At 38.9% G+C, this 22,117-nt stretch overlaps 1 protein-coding gene across 2 annotated transcripts in view; it reads right to left on the minus strand.

Moving 5' to 3' along the window:
* HERC3 (HECT and RLD domain containing E3 ubiquitin protein ligase 3) overlaps nucleotides 1-22,117 on the minus strand; it is a 139,543-nt gene that overhangs the window by 46,050 nt on the left and 71,376 nt on the right. For both annotated transcript variants that reach the window (XM_052641589.1, XM_052641590.1), the window contains exons 12-19: nucleotides 21,221-21,280; nucleotides 14,651-14,762; nucleotides 14,063-14,252; nucleotides 12,113-12,276; nucleotides 11,867-11,980; nucleotides 2,047-2,070; nucleotides 1,866-1,955; nucleotides 547-717 (exon numbers count right to left, since the gene is read on the minus strand). In XM_052641589.1, the coding sequence (XP_052497549.1) occupies nucleotides 547-717; nucleotides 1,866-1,955; nucleotides 2,047-2,070; nucleotides 11,867-11,980; nucleotides 12,113-12,276; nucleotides 14,063-14,252; nucleotides 14,651-14,762; nucleotides 21,221-21,280 (925 nt within the window). The remainder of the gene's footprint in view (nucleotides 1-546; nucleotides 718-1,865; nucleotides 1,956-2,046; nucleotides 2,071-11,866; nucleotides 11,981-12,112; nucleotides 12,277-14,062; nucleotides 14,253-14,650; nucleotides 14,763-21,220; nucleotides 21,281-22,117) is intronic.

Consider the following 22,117-nt stretch of genomic DNA (forward strand, 5'->3'; position numbering starts at 1 on the left):
TCACTACTTTTCTGTTTTCTTTTTTACCTCCTTTCTCTTAAATTTTTGACATCCAAAGACTTCCTAGATGCTGGCTTGGTAGTTTTACCCAATTAAAGCTTTAGCAGTGCTACTGTTGGCATGGTTTTGGTAGAGTGGGAACAGGTACACGGCAAAGAGCAGACAAAGAAGGTCCTCTGCTGCTGCTGCTGCTGCTGCTGCTGCTGCTGCTGCTGCCAAGTCGCTTCAGTCATGCCTGACTCTGTGCGACCCCACAGACGGCAGCCCACCAGGCTGCCCCATCCCTGGGATTCTCCAGGCAAGAACACTGGAGTGGGTTGCCATTTCCTTCTCCAATAATAATCCACTGGCATTTTTATCTGATGTCATGTTGAGATGGTCTCTTTGGTGACTGGACAGAAGGAGGTGAGTAAATTCTTGTAAAATGAATGAAAGAAATAATGAATGGCTGTACTCCAAGATTTTAGTAAGATCTTTGCTGCTTCATCTGACACTGTTTAAAGAAACCCAGGAAGGTTATTTAGATAAATATACTGAAGGGCTCACTTTGAGAGGCTTTTTCAAATCAATATCAGAATGAATGCTCAGCTCTCTTAGGGCATCTCCAACAAGGTTGCTCCTGCGAACATGAAGGACCAGGAAGGGGCTTCTGGCCAGCAGAGGCTCCAAGGTGAGCAGCATGAAGACGTTCTGCAGATTGGCCCCGTTGACAGCCACCTGGAACAGCACACCCAAGAACACAGTTATCACCCAAGAGTGCATCTGTAAGTGGAGATGGCTGTCAGCTGTGCCTTTGGACCACAGCTGGGTACAGGGCAGGGCAGACACACTGCATCTCCACCTTGTTCTTTGTTCTCCTAACTCTTCCAGTAGATTTTCTCAGTCATGTTTACAAAACACACAAATCTTTCTAATAGGAACCCAAAGAGATTAACTGAAACACTTTATGAACCATATGATCCATAACTCATTCTAGGAAAATGATTTGGACTAAGCAGATTAAGACTGAAATGATATCTTAGTAGAAGAAAGTGATGATGGACAGCGGGTAAAAATGGTGACTTTCGAATCAGCAGGAAAAGAAACCCAATAACCACTTGCTAAACAGCTTTACTTCTTTGAAAAATGTCCATTTTCTCTGGAAAAGCTTTAAATTGTCAATACGATGGCTATATCACTGTGAACACAGATATATAGAGATAAATGTAAATAAGAGCTAGAGACAAAGTCAGAAAGATGCGGAGAGGGGGAGAGAGATGAATGAAGTTACATATCCACCAGCAGTAGGAATTGATAGGTTTGGATTGCTAGTTCACAAACATCTTTGCAGGCTTGCCAAAACCAATTATACTTTACAATAAAAACAAATTTAAATTAAACAAATCTCTCTAATTTAAGTTTTGGCTCAATAAAGAACTGCCAAGCTCCATTTAATAATGTATCAAGGGTCAGCAGACAATGGCCCATTGACTGAATCCAACCTGCTGCCTGTTTTTATACAGCTCTTGAGCTACTAATAGTTTTAACATTTTTAAATGGTTAAACAAAAATTTTAAAAAAGAATATTTCACACATGTGAAAATTATGTAAAATTAAAATCTTGTGCTACAACAGAGTTTTATACTTGAGACCATACGGCCCACAAAGGCAAATATTTGCTATATGATACTTTATGAAGACACCTGTCAACCCTCAGTTTATCTAAATGTCCCTTCATTTATATTTGCTTTATTCAATAGAGAATTGCTGCAAAGTTTTCTATAGGTTCTAAAAGTTATACTACAACTTTACCCAAATGAACCTTCTCCTATGCATAAGATGAAAGAAACCCATAATAGGAAAAAATAATTTTTAAAATATGTTACCTGCATCTGTAGTTCAGCATCAGTTTGTAACATTTTGGTCTTGGCTTGGGCATCAAAGATAAAAGGGTAGGAACAAAGCGTTACAGCATCCTAGAATGAAACACATTATTGGCAATATTACAGTATTCCACAGAGAATACTGCTGGAAAAATACATTTATAAATTTTAAAGTTTCACTTACCTGCATTATAGATGGTCGAGCCTTCTGTGTAAAGAAAAATAAAGTCTCTTAGTTGGATTACAAAACTTGAACTTTTTATCCCCTACAAATAACAAAACAAATAACAAAATAGATAACCTATCTGACTATTTGGCCATGGAACTAACACCATTTAAACAGCTGACTGGAGTTAAGATGGAATAGACCAGTTGTTTTGATAAATATAGACTGAGAAAAACACTGAAAACAACTTCAGAAAAATTTAAAGGACCTTTACAAAAACAACATTTCACTAACTCCATAATTTACAGCATTAATAGAATTTTCATTTATAAGAAATCTAATACCAAACAGGAGCTTTACAACCATGACTTCAGAGGTTCATCTTGTTAGGTAAAGTGGATAATGCAATTCATTTGTCAGCATGTTACGTCTACCTCTTACAAACATACACGTACACACAGTTACTCTTGGGAGAAATCAAATATTTAGAAAGTTGTCCATAACTAGGTATTTAGAAAGCTGTCCCTGGCTTGGCCTACAGAAGATATTCCATCAATATGTAAATGAAATCTGAATAAACTTTTAAAGAAGGGAATAACAGATAAGCATACTACATTTTATTGCTCTTCACTTTATTGCATTCCACAGATACTCCTTTTTTTTTTAATAAACTGAAGTTCTGTGGCAACGCTTAGTCTTACACCACTATCAGCACCATTTTCCCAGCAGCATTTCCTCCCCTTATGTCTCTGTGTCACATTTTGGTAATCCTCGCAATATTTCATACTTTCTTATATCATTTGTTATGGTGACCTGATCAGTGACCTTTGATACTACTGCTGCAAAAAGATTACAACTTGCTGAAGGCCCAGATGATGGCTAGCATTCTTGTTTAGCAATACAGTATTTTTTAGTTAAGGTTTGTACATTGTTTTTCTAAACATAATTCTATTGCACAGTTAATAGAATACAGTATAAACATAACTTTTATATGCACTGGTTAACAAAAAAAATTGTGTGACTTGTTTTATTGCAATATTTGCTTTACTGTGGTGGTCTGGAACCAAACCCACAATATCCCCAAAGTACGCCTGCAAATAAAAACCACCACAAACATATCTAATAGGTAGGTTACAAACATATCTAAGAGGTACATTAGTTTATCAGGAGCAAAAAGGAAATCTCTCCTGAAAGATTAAGCTAATGAATACTGTTTGCTACATAACCCAACAGAAGCAATCAAACAAAAAATCAACAGTATGGATCATGCTGACCTGGAGCAGTATTTCACAAACAGAAAACCATGGATTTATTCCCAGAAATCTGAGAGTGTTCTATGCAATTTTTTAAATTTTGTGTTTTTTCTAAAAAAAAGAAAAAAATGATATCCTAAACAAAATAAAAACACATTCTGAATGAACTCCTTATAATTATGTGTTACCATATAATTTGCATTTATTTTGATGATTGCACTGGTGCCACGGTATACTGAAGTGCCCAAGGAAAGGGAAAAAAGCAGTCTTCCTTTGTAAGTGATGCACTTGTGCCCAAGAAAAGGCCACAGCAGTCCTGACTAGCTGCATGAATGAAGGTTTAATAGCAGCTGAAAGGACAAAAGAGAATTGAGTCATCCCTGGGTGCACAGGACAAGCCACAGAACTCAAGTCCCCAGGCCTGGCAGCCTGCAGTCCTAATCACAATGCAAGAGGGGTCTCGCTTCAGGAAGGCATTTGTGTTTTAGAGTTTTGTTAATATTTAATTTGCAAATCTGCTTTGGTTTTCTAATGTGTAAATGCTATGTGAATAATAAGTGTATATATACTTCCTTTTGTATTCGTGTATATTTCGATGAAAGCACTGAAAAGAAATTCTTAAAAAAAATCACCCTGTTTATCCTTTAGAACAGGTTCCTTCTCTAGACTGAGAAACTCTAATTAGAGAAGAGAGTCCAGTCCAGGGAGACAAGGTGTAGAGTCTTACATATAGAACCCAGGCTGACTTGATTCATTCTCATGGCGGCTTCTCTAATTACTCTGACTTTTGGAATTGAAACAACTAAAACACACACACCATAAAACAGCACTCTGCAAAGTTATCTTGTACTCTAGATACCTACAAAAGGTACAAATATCCTGGGGAAGTGTGTGCCAATATTTAAAATTTTCTATCCTCCTTCTTAGAAGAGATTTTATTCTAGGCATTATTTGTCTGTTCTCAAGACAAAAGATAGATCTTTATCATGTGTCTTGTTCTATAAAGCAAAATAAAGTTTTGAAGACCTCAAAAAAATTTTAACAGTGACCATAAAAACTGTTGTTGGCTTTATAGCCTCCCAGTATACAGTGAGCCCTCCTTATCCATGTGTTCCACGTCTGCAGATTATACCTAGCTCAGATAGAAAATGCTTGGAGAAAAAGGACAATTCCAGAAGGTTCCAGCAAGCACAACTTGAATTTGTCACACACTGGCAACTATTTACATAGCATTCACACTGTATCAGGTATCACAAGTAATCGAGAGATGATTTAAAGTACTTGGGAGGATGTTCTTAGGTTATATGTAACTAATATATCATTTTATATGAGGGACCGACGACAGAGGATGAGATGGCTGGATGGCATCACCGACTCGATGGACATGAGTCTGGGTGAACTCCGGGAGTTGGTGATGGACAGGGAGGCCTGGCGTGCTGCGATTCATGGGGTTGCAGAGAGTCGGACACGACTGAGCGACTGAACTGAACTGAACTGAGCATGGAGAGTTTTGATATGGGGGTGGGGACTCCTGGAACCAATCCTCCATGGATATGGAGGGACAACTATACCTAGTAAATACTAGTATTTTTGTTGGTACACTGTCGTTATTGCAGACATCAATCAGCAGCTCTGTCTGTGCTTCTTAGCTCTCTCCCACTCTAGTTCTCTAATTCTTTCCTACCATCCTCTCCCTGCAACCCCCACCACATACCCTGAAAAAGCTCAGTTTTGAAGGTTAAGCTGATCTCCCTTCTGGAGGGTAGGGTTATCATGCTTTCAGCAGGGTACGATGGCTGGAAAGAAATTACTGTTGGGAACCAGAGCCAAAGCAAGAGAGTTGGTGGTCCAGAAGACCCCCACCGCAGGGGAGGACTGAGGTGCTGGCTCTGTGGAAGGTGAACAAGGGAAGGGTGTTCAGTCAAAAGAAGCAGCAGGCCTATAAGAAAGTCTGTTTATGTGTCTACAAATTTTATTTTTTTTTACAAGTCTGAGATTTTGTATTTAAGATATAACGGTTTACCGATTTTTATTTTGTAGATGCTGAATATTTTAGAAGTGGTATTAGTACTGGCGCTTCCAGATTACATGAACTAAATACTGAAACAGCAATATTATGATTCTGCTTCCTGACTGTTCTCCCTAACCTGGAAAGATGTATATTAACTGGTAAGATATGTGACCCTCTCCTGAGAGGCTACTTGGCCTGGGCCGTTTATTCCCCAAAAGTGAGTCTCCCAAACCTAAAACTAGCAAAGTGCTACTGGTGGATCACATTTCAAGTGTTCCTGCTTGAAATGGGGTGGCACTGTCACCTTAAGTCATTTTTCCTAAGGATATGAAACAGGAGCAATGAATAAATACACGATACAGAACTGGAGAGCTGGGGAACTGGGAATATCTTTTTATCTTGCAAGCCAGTCTTTCCCAACTGTGGCTGTGACTGGGGACAAGAGTCACCGCATGAGCGCCTGTAGTGCAGGGAGGGAGCACGGGAGCCTCTGCCTCAGGGCCCGCCTGCCACCAGGCGCTCCTGTACCCTCAGTGGGCGTGCCTGGCCCCCACTGCCACTGGCGTGCAGGCAAATACAGCTGTGCACCATCCTGGCACCTGGGACCAAAACACAGCCCCGGACAACACATACAGCCAATGTGTCGAAGACTCTAGTCCTTATTTTTGAAGCATTTCCTTTGTATCACTGACTTTCTCACTTGTGCTGCCCCACGGGAGCCCACGGCAGCCCACGGCATCACTCATTCTGTGCTCTGTTTATCTGGTTTCCAAGTGTAGATGATGGCAGTTTATTAATGGAAATAAATAAGCCACTACCCTCTCTTCTTTAAAATAAACAAGTCAGTCACTTTAGAATGTTTCTTTGGTACATCACAGTTCTCTGCACACACGTGTTGTGTCCCTTTATAATTCCTTTTTCACTAGGAGAATCCCAGGGACGGAGGAGCCTGTTGGGTGCCATCTAAGGGGTCGCACAGAGTCAGACACGACTGACGTGACTTAGCAGCAGCAGCAGCAGCAAGCATGTCACAGAGGCAGCCACCATATCCCATAGGTGTCGCCATTCCCAGTGACTAGCAGGCATGTGAAATACATTAGGTGCCCAAGACTGCTTACTGAAAAGCAGCTACTAAGGCTTATGACCAGGCTTCCCTGGTAGTTCAGCTGGTAAAGAATCTGCCTGCAATTCAGGAGATCTAGGTTCAATCCCTGGGTTGGGAAGATCCCCTGGAGACGGGCATGGCAACCCACTCCAGTATTCTTGCCTGGAGAATCCCCATGGACAGAGGAGCCTGGCAGGCTACAGTCTATGGGGTTGCACAGGGCTGACACAACTGAGTGACTAACACTTCACTTCAGCACTTATTAAGTACTTGGCAAAGTAAGGCCTTTCCATGCTTTTTCCCATTTAATTCTCATAATACTGCTAGAATTCACATTTCTAAATGAGGATGCTAGGCTTACAGAAATTATGGAACTTGCGTAAGGTCACATAGGTAGTAGGCCTGAGCCAAGACTGAAACCAGTTCTTTTTGAGTACAGTAAAGCACGTGCTCTGAACTGTAAACTACACAGCCTTGGCTACTACACCAAGCTAAAAAATTTAACATGTAAAACTCACGTAGTGTGAGATACACACACGGTAAAATATTATTCAGTCACAAAAAAAGAAGTAATCCTGCCATTTACAAAAATATGGGTGAAACTAAAGGACATTATGCTAACTGAAATACGCCAGACAGAGAAAGATAAATACTGTACGGTGTCATTTATATGTGGTATATTAAAAAAAAACCCAATCTCATAGAAATAGAATAAGAATGATGGTTGCTAGACGATGGGTGGGGAGAGGTGGGTGGAGGAGGAGATGGGGAAATGTAGGTCAAAGGGTACAATCGTTTCAGTTACAAGTAAGTTCTAAGCAGAGTGACTACAGTTACACAGTATTATATACTGGAAACCTGATGAGAATACCTCTTAAGCATTCTTAAGACACACAGGAAACAAGTTAACTCTGTGAGGTAATGGATGTGATAATCAACTTGATCTTTGTAATCATTTCACAATGTATATGTGCATCAAATCATCACATTGTACACTTCAAATATTTACAATTTTGTTTGTTAATTATACCTCAATAAGGCTGGGGAAAATCCACTTATTGTTCATTACTATCATTTAAAAGTGTTTAAGCTCATAAATAAGCCTATGAATATATGGTCAATCAAAAGGAGGCAAGATCACACAATGGGAAAAGGACATTCTCTTCAATAAATGGTGTTGAGAAAACTGGACAGGCATGTACAAATGAACAAAATGATCATTATCTTACTTACTATACATAAAAATTAGCTGAAAATGGATCAAAGTCTAGAATGTAAGATATGAAATCATAAACGCATAGATGAAAACATAGGTAGTAAGCAACTTGATATCAGTCTTGGCAGTGATGTTTTGGATCTGACTTCAAAAATCAAAGACAAAAAAAGCAAAAATAAATAAGGGAATTAGATCAAACTAAAAAGTTTTCTGTACAGCAAAGGAAACCATCAACAATATGAAAAGGCAGCCTACAGAATGGGAGAGGTATTGGCAAACAATATGTCTGATAAGGTGTTAACAAAATACACAAAGAATTCATACAACTCAATATAAAAAAAAAAAATTAAACAATGGGCAGAGAACCTTAACATTTTTCCAAAGTCAACACACAGATGGCTAATAGGCACATGCAAAGATGCTCAACTTCATTAATCATCAGGAAAATGCAAATCAAAACCATACTGAGATATCACCTCACATCTGTCCAAATTGCTATGAACAAAAAATACTATTTTGGGCAAGGATATACAGAAATGAGACTCCTCATGCATTGCTGGCAGGAATTTAAACTGGTATAGCCACTATGGAAAATTGTATGAAGGATCTTCAAAAAATTAAAAATAGAATTACCATATGATCCAGCTGTTCTACTTCTGGATATTTATCCAAAGAATACAAAAAACACTAATTCAAAAAGATATATGTACCCCCATATTCAGAGCAGCCTTATTACATTAGCCAAGATATGGAAACAACCTAAACGTCCATAGATATGTGGATGGAGAAAGAAGATAAGGCACACACAGTGGACTACTACTCATGTAACCAAGCATGACGTTATGGGGCCTTTCTCGAACAGACCACTCCCACCATCCTCTGTTTTAGCTCCTTTCTGAAGGACCTAGATAACGGTACCTGGAGCACATTTCCTGAGCTGTGCAGCAAATACTAAAATCCCCACCAAATGCAAGAAATTACTGCCTGACGACCATGAGCACACAGCCCCAGACGTACTGGAGTCCAAGGATTGACAATGACACTGCCCTCTTACCTCACCATCAGTGAGATTTGTGCATGGGCTGATTACATACCCTGCAATCCCCATCCCTCCTGTGGCCATTCAAACGCTTTCCTGAAGCCCACTGGAGAGTTCAGGTGTTCTGAACACTAGCTGCCCTGGGCTCCTTGCTTGGCACTCTGCAATAAATGCTGTATTTTCCTTCCCACAACCTGGTGTCAGAAATTGGCTTTACTGAGTGAACGAACAGTAATACTCAGACAAAAAGAATGGAATATTGCCATTTCCAACAACTTGGATGGACCTTGAAGTGAGTCAGATGAAGAGAAGCTCAATACAATTTCACTCATATTTGGAAGTGAATATATTCCAAGATTCGTTTGGAATCTAAACAAGCAAAACCACAGCAAACTCACAGATAAGAGACAGGTTAGGTGACTGCCAGAGGGAAGAAGAGATGGAGGGTGGGCAAAATGGGTGAAGAGGGTCAAAGGTACAGACTTTAGTCATAAAACAAGTCACAGTAATATAATGTACAGCATGGTGACTACAGATAGTAGAACAGTACCGCATATTTTAGTTGCTAAAGTTGCTAAGAGAGTAATTCTTAAAAGTTATCTAAGAAAAAAATTTGCAACTATGTGTGGTGACAGACAGTAACTAGACTTACAGTGATCATTTCAGTGTGTGTAAATATCAAGTCATTATGGTATACACTTGAAATAATATAATGTGACATGTCAATTATACCTCAAAAAATTAAAAAAACAAATACATGAAAAAGCTTTAGCATTTTAGGTTAAAATCCAAGCTATCAAGAAATTTAAACTTTAATTTCTAATAGTGTTATATAACATAAAAAATTCCACAGAAATCACAAAAGGTCAAGTTATTTTACCCAATTTTGTATCTTTCTTTAATAACCTTAATTATTGAAGAGGAGATGAGCAGCTGGTATTTAAGGCTTATATTTGTTTATCAAATATTAAGAGAAAGGAACAATAAAAAAAAGTTATAGAAGTTGCTCACTTAAGTACTCCATTCAGAGACCACAGTCATGATAACCTATATTTTTAACACCAACAACTTCTTTTGTAGGGTCAAAGTAAATTAGAGTCCATTAGAATTCAGTAGGAAGTCACGGAAAGAGTAGATTAGAAGTCAGAACAATTGGCTTTTACGCTAACTGAGTTGGTGGAAAAATTGTTTAGCTTCTCTGAGACTCCAATTTCTCACCTAGAAACAAAGCAGCTGGCTAAATAATTCATAAGACTTACTGCAGCTCTTCACATTTTATGAGTCAATGAATATTTATTCATGAATTCATAAAACAGAGAAGTTTGTCTTCTTACAACTTCTATATTAGCAGATGAAAATAGAGTTCATTGCTAGCTTCCATGCCTACGTAAACCCATTTAGAAGATTTATCCACTTTTTTGAAAAGTATTTTGGCTTTTTAAGGTAATCAAAACCCTTATTAAAACACTCTATAGTCTCCAGCATTGATCATCTGGTATTTGACAAAGAAAAAAACCTTCCTTAAAGAAACCTATTTAAATGACTTGCTTTTGGAAACCACTACTGACCTCTAAAGGACTTCCCTGGTAGTTCAGTGGTTAAGAATCCACCTGCCAATGCAGGAGTCTTGGGTTCAATCCCCCTGAGAAGGAAATGCAACCCACTCCAGTATTTTTGCCTGGGAAATCCAATGAACAGAAGAGCCTGGTAGGCTACAGTCTACGGGGTCAAAAAAAGAGTTGGACACAACTTAGTGACTAAACAACAACTGACCTCCAAAATCCCTGCAGTGTATAGGAAAATATTGCCTAAATGTCAGTGATGAAACTGTTAAATTGGCAAGGACTCATCTCAAACATGTCTGCTCTACACGGCTTCACTAAATAACCATATTATCACTCTGTTTACTGACATCACTCAAATTTATACATAATCCACAGATGGGTGATCCTAAAAAGCCTTGCATATATCCCAAGCCAGCCTACAAACAGACTGTAGAGCCAACTCAAGGGTGGCAGGCAAACCCACAGTTGTAATGTAAGCGAGAACTAGGTCAGGGATATGTGACATTTTCACACACATAATCCCAAACCAGGCATCCTGTAGGGTTCAGGCAGCTGACATAAGATGACTCAAGCTGACTAGCTGTTAGATGAAGATAATAGCAAATGATCCTTTCCTCAATGTCAAAATCAAACTGCAGTGGGGACTCTGGCATGTATAAGCCACATCTAAAGAGCCCCTATTGAACTCCAGCCAGCTGGCACCATCTGGGAGACAGGTCATGTTGCCAGGTCTTCCAAGTCTCAAGAAAGGCCAGAAATTCATTTTATGTTCCTTGACTTTTTAAATTGTGGTAAAAGACACAAAGTTTACCATCTTTACCGTGTTAGATTCATTAGTCTCAAATACATTTCCATTATTGTGCAATGAATCTCCAGAATTTTTTCATCCTGCAAAACTGAAAGTCCTAGAGATTATTATACTAAGTAAGCCACACAGAAAAAGACAAATATCAAGTGATTTCACTTACATGTGGAATCTAAAAACTGATACAAATGAACATATTTATAACACACACTCACAGACTTAGAAAACAAACTCATGGTTACCAAAGGGCCATGGTAGGGGAAAGATAAATTAGGAGTTTGAGATTAACATGTACACACCACTATATACAAAACAGACAAGGACCTACTGTAACAGCACATGGAACTATACTCAATATTTTGTAATACTCTATAAGGGAAAAGAATCTGAAAAGGAACATAAAGTTATAGATATAGAAAGACGAATCACTTTGCTGTGTACCTGAAACTAACATAATATTGTAAATCAACTATACTTCATTTTTTTTAAAAAGTCTAAACCCATTTTAAAAACTCTCCAATTTCTCCTCACTAGACCCTGGCAACCACTTTTCTACTTTATGTTTCTATGAGTTTGACTACTTCAGATACCTTGATTTTTTTAATGTTGGCAACTAATTAAAATTATGTCATTCGGGTGACTACCCATTTGTGACTGCTTATGAGTACTTATGATTGCTCAAAGTACTTCAGTGTTTTAAGAATGCAAAAGCCAGTCAATAAAGCACAGGTGTGACACTAACATCAAAGCCAAGGACAAATTATAGAACTCAGAAGTTTTTTTCTTGTCCTTGTGCTCTGAGAAAAGAGTAAAGCTTTAAGATATGCTTCACGTGAATTCTTACCATTCCTGCTTGATGCAAGAACCACATGAGGTAGTCTTCCTGAATGTCCACGAGACTGGAAATCTCAGGAATGTAAAATGCATCATATTCCACATGTTTCACTTTAAGATTTACCTGATGAAGAACGAAATGAGGACAGTTAAGACCCAGATGCCTGGAAAATGGCTTTCCACTGAACATGTGGGTTGATCACTTTATCCTACTCTCTCTCCACCCCTCTCCCCTCTGGGTCTTCTCTATGCTTACCTTGTATAACTTCTCCAAGAGCTTGAGAGCTGCTGTAATATAATTGTTAAACAGTACAGGGATTAAGAATGTCTTTCTTCCTCTCAGCAGATAAACGACTGCACCTTTATAGAGGTTTACCAGTTTTGTGAAGTATTTCGGGCATACCTGAGACCACCAGTTATCTTTAGAAAAGAAAAAAAAGACATATTTCAACATGTGATCTTGATCAAGTATTTATGTCTTCTGTCTACTAACTAAAAACTGCTCCAGCTAGAAGATAAGCATTAGTCTAAAACATAGTTTCCCAAAACTGACTTTAAAAAGAATCCATTAAAGCATTTCTGGAGAGAGTGGTGGCTGCAGGAGAACCTTGGAGCTTTTTTATAAAGCTTCATGTGACTGTTTCCCTCAAAGACTCAATCAGAAGGCTAATCTAAAATTTCAGTCTCGAGGACATATGTGGTCAAGACGCTCAGGCATATACTTTGGGCAGGAGCATCCACACATCCTAGTCCTTTCAGCCCCCTTCTCAGCCACCACCTAAGTCCTGTACCAGGGATGCCAAGGACCACACACCCCAGATGCAGCACCGATATGGCAAACAGTCTTTCCTTTCAAGAGGCATCATTAGTTGAAAAACTACATATTTCTGTTTCTTAACAAACAATACTTTCTCATGACCAGACAAGAAGACTATACCACTGGTTTTACTTTGTCAGAAACAAACTCAGTCACACTGACATACTTATAGGATGAAGTAATAGAATGTCCAAGATTTTTCAAGTGCATTCCAGAAAAGATTACAAGGTAGTGGTAGGGAGAATGGAGAAAACTAAAAGGGCAAAATATTGATCATTGTGAATTTGTGTGATGGTTACTTGCAGTGTTCTCTCTTCTTTGAAGTATTCTTTTCAATTTCTATGATTAGAATTTAAAAACAAATTAAGTGTAAAACTGAACTATTCTGATCTTTTTGTGCTATTCTCTCTGAGAAAATTAAAATAATAAATAATAAAATAATTTTTAAAAAAACTTAAAAGTGAGGTAATATTCCTTCAGAGATTGCCATCTCTATCTCACAGTCTACTAGAATACCTGAGAAAATATACCCCAAAGAGCTTGTGAGCTTAAAAAAAAATTAAGGACTAACATATTCATGATTATTTCTGTGTTTATATCTTCTACAAAGATGGGAGCAATACGGAAAAGACAGTATTCCATCCTGAGCAATACAGGTCTCTACTCGTGGGGAGACCACACTCAAGTAACAGCCTAGTCCATATGGAACACAGAAGTTACTGAGCTGTAGTGAACACCTAAAAAAAATTACCAGGAAAAAAAAATAAATGAAAAGAAAAAGCCAGGTGACAGATTTTCTGCATTTGATTAATAAAAACATCTCAGGCGCTACTCCCATGAGAGACACTCTCCAATTCACTGAGGAACGGAAGGTTCTTATCTCAGCAAAGTGTCCGTAGCCTGCAAAAATCAGTGTGGACTCAACTGTCCTAAAAAAGAAAAACAAAACAAACATTTGGTAAGTCTCCACTAGGTCATTTTCTTCCTCTCCTTTTCTGGAGACCTGTGTATCACACCACAATGTTCATTTCACTCCCACCCCCTAAATTAATTATAAGAGAAAGAACAACAGATGGACACTAATACTTGAGACACTATTAACCACCAGAAAGCACAGGAGGAAAAAAATTAAGTCAAATAATCTAACTTTGTGAATATTTAAAAATCAAGATAAGTCTGGCGTAAACTGTTTCAAACAACCAAAATAATGGTTCAATTTGTTTAAACTGAAAATATGGCTTGAAATTAGAAATTAACAGCAAAGAAAGAAAAGTTTAAGTGTTAAGCATATTAAATGATAACAAATCTTGGATCTCAATCCAACAGGAGCCAATGGTCACACCAATAAAATATAAAGCAGAAACTTCCAATGCTGTGCAGCAAATTCACCTAAGACTTTGCTGGGGTTTGTATCCAGCCGCAGAATGGCCATAGCCAGGGGGATAGTCAACGTTATGTAATACTTGGAATCCTGGAGCAGGGGAAACTCTGGGAGTATTAAGTAGATTCTCATTGCTTCAACATCTGGTGGTGAACTCGATAACTGAGGAATCAGGCAACTTTCAAAGCTATTTAAGATCTGTATGAGAGAAAAGAGTAATGAGAAATTCAATCTAGTTACCTGATCTCTAAACTCATAAATTATTTGAGACTCTCAACTCTTATTCATTCAGTATGCACTCAGGACCATCTACGAGCCAGGCACCAGTCTGGGCAATCAGGATACATCAGTGAAAAGAAAAGCCAAAGGTCCCTGCCCTTGCCAACCTTATACTCTAGGAGGCGGGGATTTCCTTAGAAAAATTTAAACTAAATAGAAAAGTTAAAGTTAAGACAAATCCCTAATGTATTTTACAGAGTTAACATTTATACAAGACTTTTGCCTTTTCATCTTACTTTTTTTTCCTCTTGAAAGTTGACTTATTTCAATGCAAAAATGCATTTTAAGCATGTACTTTATATAAGTAAAAAAAATACCTGTTCTAGAATCATGGAGTGCTGAGAGTTCATCAACTTTTCAAATAACACTCTCGTTGAGTTCAGATCAATTCCAGGGATTTTGGGACTTGTTTTAAAATGCTCATCAATTCTAAACAAAAAGAAAATAAAACATGTAATAAAAGAAAAACAAAGCAAACACTCTGATAGGGATGAATTATGAAAAGGTCAACATATAGTTTGTACATACTGATCCAACTTAAATTTCACCTGGCAGACAAGATGCATGAAAACATGAACTTTGGGGAAACCCAACAGAATAAATCTCTCTGAATCCCTTTTTCAAGATGATCTTACAATTTAAGTCATTAAAGTGAGACTCTCTTGAAATTTATAGGCAGAATATTATTTTTCTGATTAACTCTTGTATTTTTGCCTCCTTCTGTCATTGTGGTACTTTGAACCAAAGGCAGATGCTGTGCCTAGGTACAACAAAATCCCTTGTGCAATGTGGCCCACTCATCAACAAATACCAAGTTTAAAGCAAGTTTTTTAATATCAGATCTATAATAAATGCAAAGTTAGTGTATTACTCAGTTAACATAAGGGATACAATTACATTCAATCCAGGACTAATTTTATCCTGAATATTCCTTGGACTGATGCTGAAGCTCCAATACTTTGGCCACCTGATGAGAACAGCCAACTCATTGGGAAAGACCCTGATACTGGGAAAGATTGATGGAGGGAGGAGAAGGGGACGACAGAGGACAAGATGGTTGGATGGCATCACCAATGCAATGGACTTGAGTTTGAGCAAGTTCTGGGAGATGGTGACGGACAGGGCAGCCTGGCTTGCTGCAAGCCATGGGGTCGCAAAAAGTCAAACACGACTGAACAACAACTGTTTTTAACTTCCTAACAACTAATCATTTTTCTGTTTTAAGTAAACTTTCAGCCTTTTATAGACTTAAAGAATGTCTCTTAAATTTCCACTCTTAAACATACCACATCTACTAATTACAAAAGAACTATTTGCAAAACAGACTTCTGCTTATGCGTAACAAACATATTCAGATAGTTTTACAGTCATCTGATGGCAATATTACATTTTATAAAAACATAAGCAGAGTTCCTAATGTGAAAAAAGTTTAATTATATAATTATATGCATTGGAACCTAACTGGTCAATCAAGAGGAGTTACTTGGGCTTTCTGTTTGTTGAATCTTTTGCACTGTTGTTCTAAAAATAAATTTGCCAAAACATAGAAATTGTTTCTGCTATCCCATATGCAGCCTTCCATATGCTTAGAAGTACCTTCTGCTATACTGCTAAGAAAAATAAAAAGACTTTCTCTACATGTATTTATGCTTTGTTAAACTGGTCTTTGGGAATTCCCAGGTGGCTCAGTGGTAAAGAATCTGCCCGCCAATTCAGGAGACACAGGAGATGTGGGTTCGATCCCTGGATGGGGAAGATCCCCTGGAGAAGGAAATGGCAACCCACTCCAGTACTCTTGCCTGGAAAATCTCATGGACAGAGGAGCCTGGTGGGCCACAGGCCATACAGTCGCAAAGAGTCAGACCTGATACCACTGAGCAACTAACAAATTAAGGCTGGACAATCTAACAAATCTAACGAGAGCCATTCCCAACTTTCATAAAAATTGTCCTTCTAGAATAAGGTTTCTCAACCTTGGGATCACTGACTTTTGTGGTTGTCAGATAATTCTTTGTTGGGTGGGTGGGACTGTAAGATGCTTAGCAGCACCCGTGGCCTTTGCCCACTAGATTCCGGTAGTATACTCACCACCACAGGAACAACCAAAACATGTCACGAGACAATGCTGAATGTCCCCTGGGAAACAAATCAGCCTGGTTGAGAAACACTGTTCTAAAAGAGCAACATCAACACAAAATTTTTTCCCTGGAGGAAAAGGCTAAGTATTGATTCTGAAATTAGTTGGATGAGCTCATTTCAGTTGCCCTAATGATACAAATGGCTTTGCAATCTTTAATTGTAACTGAACAGAGTTCCTGAAGCAACCTCTTACAACCCAGTTAGGGACAGAATTGGGGGTGGGGTAGGGGGTGCAACTGACACACAGAACTGAAGTCTAAGTCTTCGTGGGATTTCATTAGCCTTGCCACGGACAGAAAAAGGATGGTGAGAAGGTTGGGACTTCTTGGATCACCAAAGATCAAAACCCATGACGAGACCCTTCTGTGGCCACAATATCTGCAGACGGGATAAGGCCTAGCAAGGAAACACTATTTACAACCTGGGAGTTTAGGCCAAATGCAATTTTCTGGTGGGCTGGGCTGGCCCTGGAACCTTCTTGAAACTTTCCCTAAATTCCAACAATGGGAAAGGAGTCACAGAAACAGGGAGATTATTTAAAGAAATAAGAATTTAAGAACAGAACTGTCCGCTTCCAGTTCAAGATGGCAGAGTAGAAGGACGTGTGCTCATCTCCTCCTGCGAGATCACCAAAATTTCAACTAGCTGTTGAACAACCATTTTAACAGGAGGACGCTGGAACCCACCAAAAAAAGATACCCCATGTCCAAAGACAAAGAAGCTGCCACAGCAAGATGGTAGGTGGGGATGCAATCATAATAAAATCAAATCTCATACCTGCCAGGTGGTGACCCACAGACTGGAGAACAACAATAAAAAAGAAAGTCTCACACGATTGTGAAGGCTGTGAACTCCACGTTAGGCTTCCCAGCCTGGAAATCCAACTAAGGGACTAGGAATTCCCGTGGAATATGGCCTTCAGGGCCAGTAGGATTTGATTATAGGCGTTCCAGAGGACTGGGGGAAACAGACTCTGGTCTTGGAGGGCACAAACAAAATGCGTGCCCTCCAAGACTCAGAGGAGAGGAGCAGTGACTCCACCAGACACTGAACCAAAACTACCTGCTAGTGTTGGAGGGCCTCCGGTGGAGGCGTGGGTCAGCAGGGGCTCACCACAGGGACAAGGGCACTGGAAGGTCCCCCTTGGTGTAAACCTTCATGGAGTCCACCATTAACCCTACCATACAGCCTTTAGACCCTGGGGATAAGTTGCCACAGGTGAAAAAACTACAAGGATGGAAGTGCAACCCCACCCATCAGCAGATAATTGGATTAAAGCTTTACTGAGCAAGGTCCTTTTCATACTGTTCATGGGGTTCTCAAGGCAAGACTACTGAAGTGGCTTGCCATTCCCTTCTCCAGTGGACCACATTCTGTATGCAGGTCAGGAAGCAACAGTTAGAACTGGACATGAAACAACAGAATGCTTCCAAATAGGAAAAGGAGTACCTCAAGGCTATATATTGTCACCCTGCTTATTTAACTTCTGTGCAGAGTACATCATGAGAAATGCTGGACTGGAAGAAACACAAGCTGGAATCAAGATTGCCAGGAGATATATCAATAACCTCAGATATGCAGATGACACCACCCTTATGGCAGAAAGTGAAGAAGAGCTAAAAAGCCTCTTGATGAAAGTGAAAGAGGAGAGTGAAAAAGTTGGCTTAAAGCTCAACATTCAGAAAACGAAGATCATGGCATCTGGTCCCATCACTTCATGGGAAATAGATGGGGAAACAGTGGAAACAGTGTCAGACTTTATTTTTGGGGGCTCCAAAATCACTGCAGATGGTGATTGGAGGAATGAAATTAAAAGACGCTTACTCCTTGGAAGGAAAGTTATGACCAACCTAGATAGCATATTCAAAAGCAGAGACATTACTTTGCCGACTAAGGTCCGTCTGGTCAAGGCTATGGTTTTCCCTGTGGTCATGTATGGATGTGAGAGTTGGACTGTGAAGAAGGCTGAGCGCCGAAGAACTGATGCTTTGGAACTGTGGTGTTGGAGAAGACTCTTGAGAGTTCCTTGGACTGCAAGGAGATCCAACCAGTCCATTCTGAAGGAGATCAGCCCTGGGATTTCTTTGGAAGGAATGATGCTAAAGCTGAAGCTCCAGTACTTTGATCACCTCATGGGAAGAGTTGACTCATTGGAAAAGACTCTGATGCTGGGAGGGATTGGGGGCAGGAGGAGAAGGGGACGACCCAGGATGAGATAGCTGGATGGCATCACGGACTCGATGGACGTGAGTCTGAGTGAATTCCGGGAGATGGTGATAGACAGGGAGGCCTGGCGTGCTGCAATTCATGGGGTCGCAAAGAGTTAGACATGACTGAGCGACTGAACTGAACTGAACTGAACTGAGCTAGGTCCTGGCCACCAGAGCAAGACCCAGTTTTTCCCATCACAAGTCCCTACCATCAAGAAGCTTACACAAGCCTCTTAGCCTCATTCATCAGAGCGCAGACAGAAGAAGCAAGAAGAAGCAGTCTCACAGCAGCTAAAACAAAAACCATGTTACAGAAAGTTAATCACCATGAAAGAGCAGAAAGTTATATCCCAGATGAAAGGACAAAGTAAAATCTCAGAAAAACAACTAAATGAAGTGGAGATAGGCAATCTTCCAGAAAAAGAATTCAGAATAACGATAGTGAATATGATCCAGGATCTCGGGAAAAGAATGGAGGCAAAGACTGAGAAGATGCAAGAAATGTTTACCAAAGACCTACAAGAACTAAAGAACAAGAAAGAGAGATGAATAATACACTAGAAGGAATCAATTGCAGAATAATAAATGGCCCGGAGGACAGAATGGTAGAAATCATTGCCACAGAACAGAATATAGACGAACGAAAAGAAATGAAGACAGCCTAAGAGATCTCTGGAACAACATTAAGCACACCAACATTCGCATTATAGGGGTCCCAGAAGGAGTAGAGAAAGGATCTGAGAAAATATTCGAAGAGATAATAGCTAAAAACTTCCCAAACATGGGAAAGGAAATAGTCACCAAGTCCAGGAAGCACAGAGAGTCCCAGGGAGGATAAACCCAAGGAGGAGCACACCCAGACACATAGTAATCAAACTGACAAAAATTAAAGACCAGAGATAAAATATTAAAAGCAACAAGGGAAAAATGACAAATAACATACAAGGGAACTCCCATCAGGCTATCTGCTGATTTGAAACTCTACAAGCCAGAAGGGAATGGCATGATATATTTAAAGTGATAAAAGGGAAGAACCTCAACCAAGAATACTCTACCCCACAAGACTCTCCTTCAGATTTGATAGAGAAATCAAAACCTTTCAGACAAGCAAAAGTTAAGAGAATTCAGCATCAGCAAACCAGCTTTACAACAAATGCCAAAGGAATTTCTCTAGGCAGCAAACACAAGAGAAGGAAAAGACCTACAGAAAATAAATCCAAAATAATTAAGAAAATGGTAATAGGATCATACATATCAATAACTACCTTAAATGTAAATAGATTAAAAGCACCAACTAAAAGACATACACTAGCTGGGTGGATGAAAACAAGTGCATGTACGCACTTTCACCTACCACATCGTTCTGCTTGAAACTCCCCTCAAATTGTAATTATTTATATTGTTAAGTTAATCATGCTCCCATTATGGCTTGCAGTTGTAATTATCTTTTATTTTTGTTTGCTACTAATTGTGAAAACTGATTAACATGTTTTGCTATTGTGACTATGTAACTATCACTCACTTAATACCACTGTATCATGACTGGTCAATAGAAAAATAATAGAATTCTATATCAGCAAAACTAGGATCTAATAGAAAAACCTGTAATCACTTTTTAAAATCCAGAGGCGTATCAGAATTAGCTTGAAACTTTTTGGAAAACTACAAATCCTCAGGTACCGCTTTTTTCTCCAGGGCTCCAGATGTTTCTAATGAGCAGTCATGTTTATAAACAACTGGACTATATGATGATCTTTTTACTTTTATCTAGTTTGTTTCACTTTTTCTATTACATAATCAATGCTCCCATTTCATTTAATTTATGTTCTCCAACTTCTCCATCTCTTTTTTTTTATGTTCTTTCTCAAGCCCTTATTTAGTATAGTAGAAGAGCTTTTGTATACATATACATATAAATATGTATAATATATATTTTAGAAAACTTATGAATTCTTGCCTAACTAAAAAAATTTTGATATTTTGATTTGACTTGTCTGACTTAGTATGAACAGAATGTTAGATTTCTAATTAAAAAATGGATATGCAACAAGCAAGAAAGGTCTACTGTATACCATAGGGAACTATAGTCAATATCTTTTAATAACCGATGATGGAAAATAATTCCAAAAATAATATATGTGTATCTGTATAACTGAATCACCTTGCTGTGTACCTGAAACATTGCAAAGTCAACTATACTTCAAAAATATATATATATTTTTAAAAAAAGAATTTAAGAACAAATATTATCAATATTTTGGAATAGCCTGAAAAATCTTACTTTTGATTACACCAACCCTTTCTGAGATACTGTCTCTCTTTTGGTAATCTGCTTCTCTGCCAACTAGGCATGAATCAGCACTGCCCTTCCTGGTGTCCTCTCACTCATCATCATTTGGCACTTCCATTTCTGTGCAAATCATAAGCTTACCCACTGAGTTAAAGCCAACCACCATCAAAGAGAACATAAGTCTTTCTCAGCCTTTGCTGAGTGAACACCTGCATCACATGTGGGTATTTTAAGACTAAGTCACTTACTTTTTCTCAAGAAAACTTCCATTCCAACAGGCTGCAGAAGATAATATCTGAACAACACCACTGCTCAGAAAGAAAAATGGGAAAGAAGTCTTTAATAAGTATAAATAAATGGCTATTTAAGCATCAGCAATAGATTACTCCTCTATTCCAGAGTTTCCTTAATAGCTGCTTCTTCTTACCCAGGTGAAGCCTTGGAAAACACTGTGTCCTGTCTCAAAACGGACAAGAACTTACATTTTCTGTAAATCATGTTAAAATAAAGAGTATTAAAGCTGCCAAAAGAAAACTCCCAGGCCTAATAATAATGACCTTGGACTTTCCTCCCACCAACCGTCTAAGACACTTTCCCCCTCACCTCCAAACACGAACCCAAAATAAAACCAAAAAAGATAAGCTGAGCTGTTATTTACCAACACAGAAAGTATCTCTGCAAATTAATAACTGAACAAATACTTCCTTCTGTTTTGTTGCCCATCTTAGAAAGAAACTACAAAGGAGTGAAGTAAGTTTTTATTTCTATTACCTAGATCTTCTGGGGGGAAATTGCTAGTTTCTGAGGACCCACAGTGATATTACATGTCAGGAAGCTTGAACCCTCTTATTTAGTATAAGGGAAAGGGAAGGAACAAAACAAATACACAGTCGAGGAGGGGATCACAGTAACTTCTGTTAATCACAGGATCCAGGTCAGGAAGGGGAGATCACTGCTTATATCCTATCGCTTATAAATAAGAAAACTGAGAACTAGTAAAGTGTCAAAGTCCCAGCCAAGGGAGTCTTGTGCCCCAACACCCCTATCCTCCTAGTGAGTCTAGTCCCCCCAGCCTGTTCCCTGCCCCTTCCCGACTGAACTCCCTGGCAGAGTCACCAAGCTTCGAGGGCTTCTGAGCACTGTCA

Source organism: Budorcas taxicolor, chromosome 6, assembly GCF_023091745.1.
Source record: "Budorcas taxicolor isolate Tak-1 chromosome 6, Takin1.1, whole genome shotgun sequence".
In the NCBI taxonomy this organism is placed as follows: domain Eukaryota; kingdom Metazoa; phylum Chordata; class Mammalia; order Artiodactyla; family Bovidae; genus Budorcas; species Budorcas taxicolor.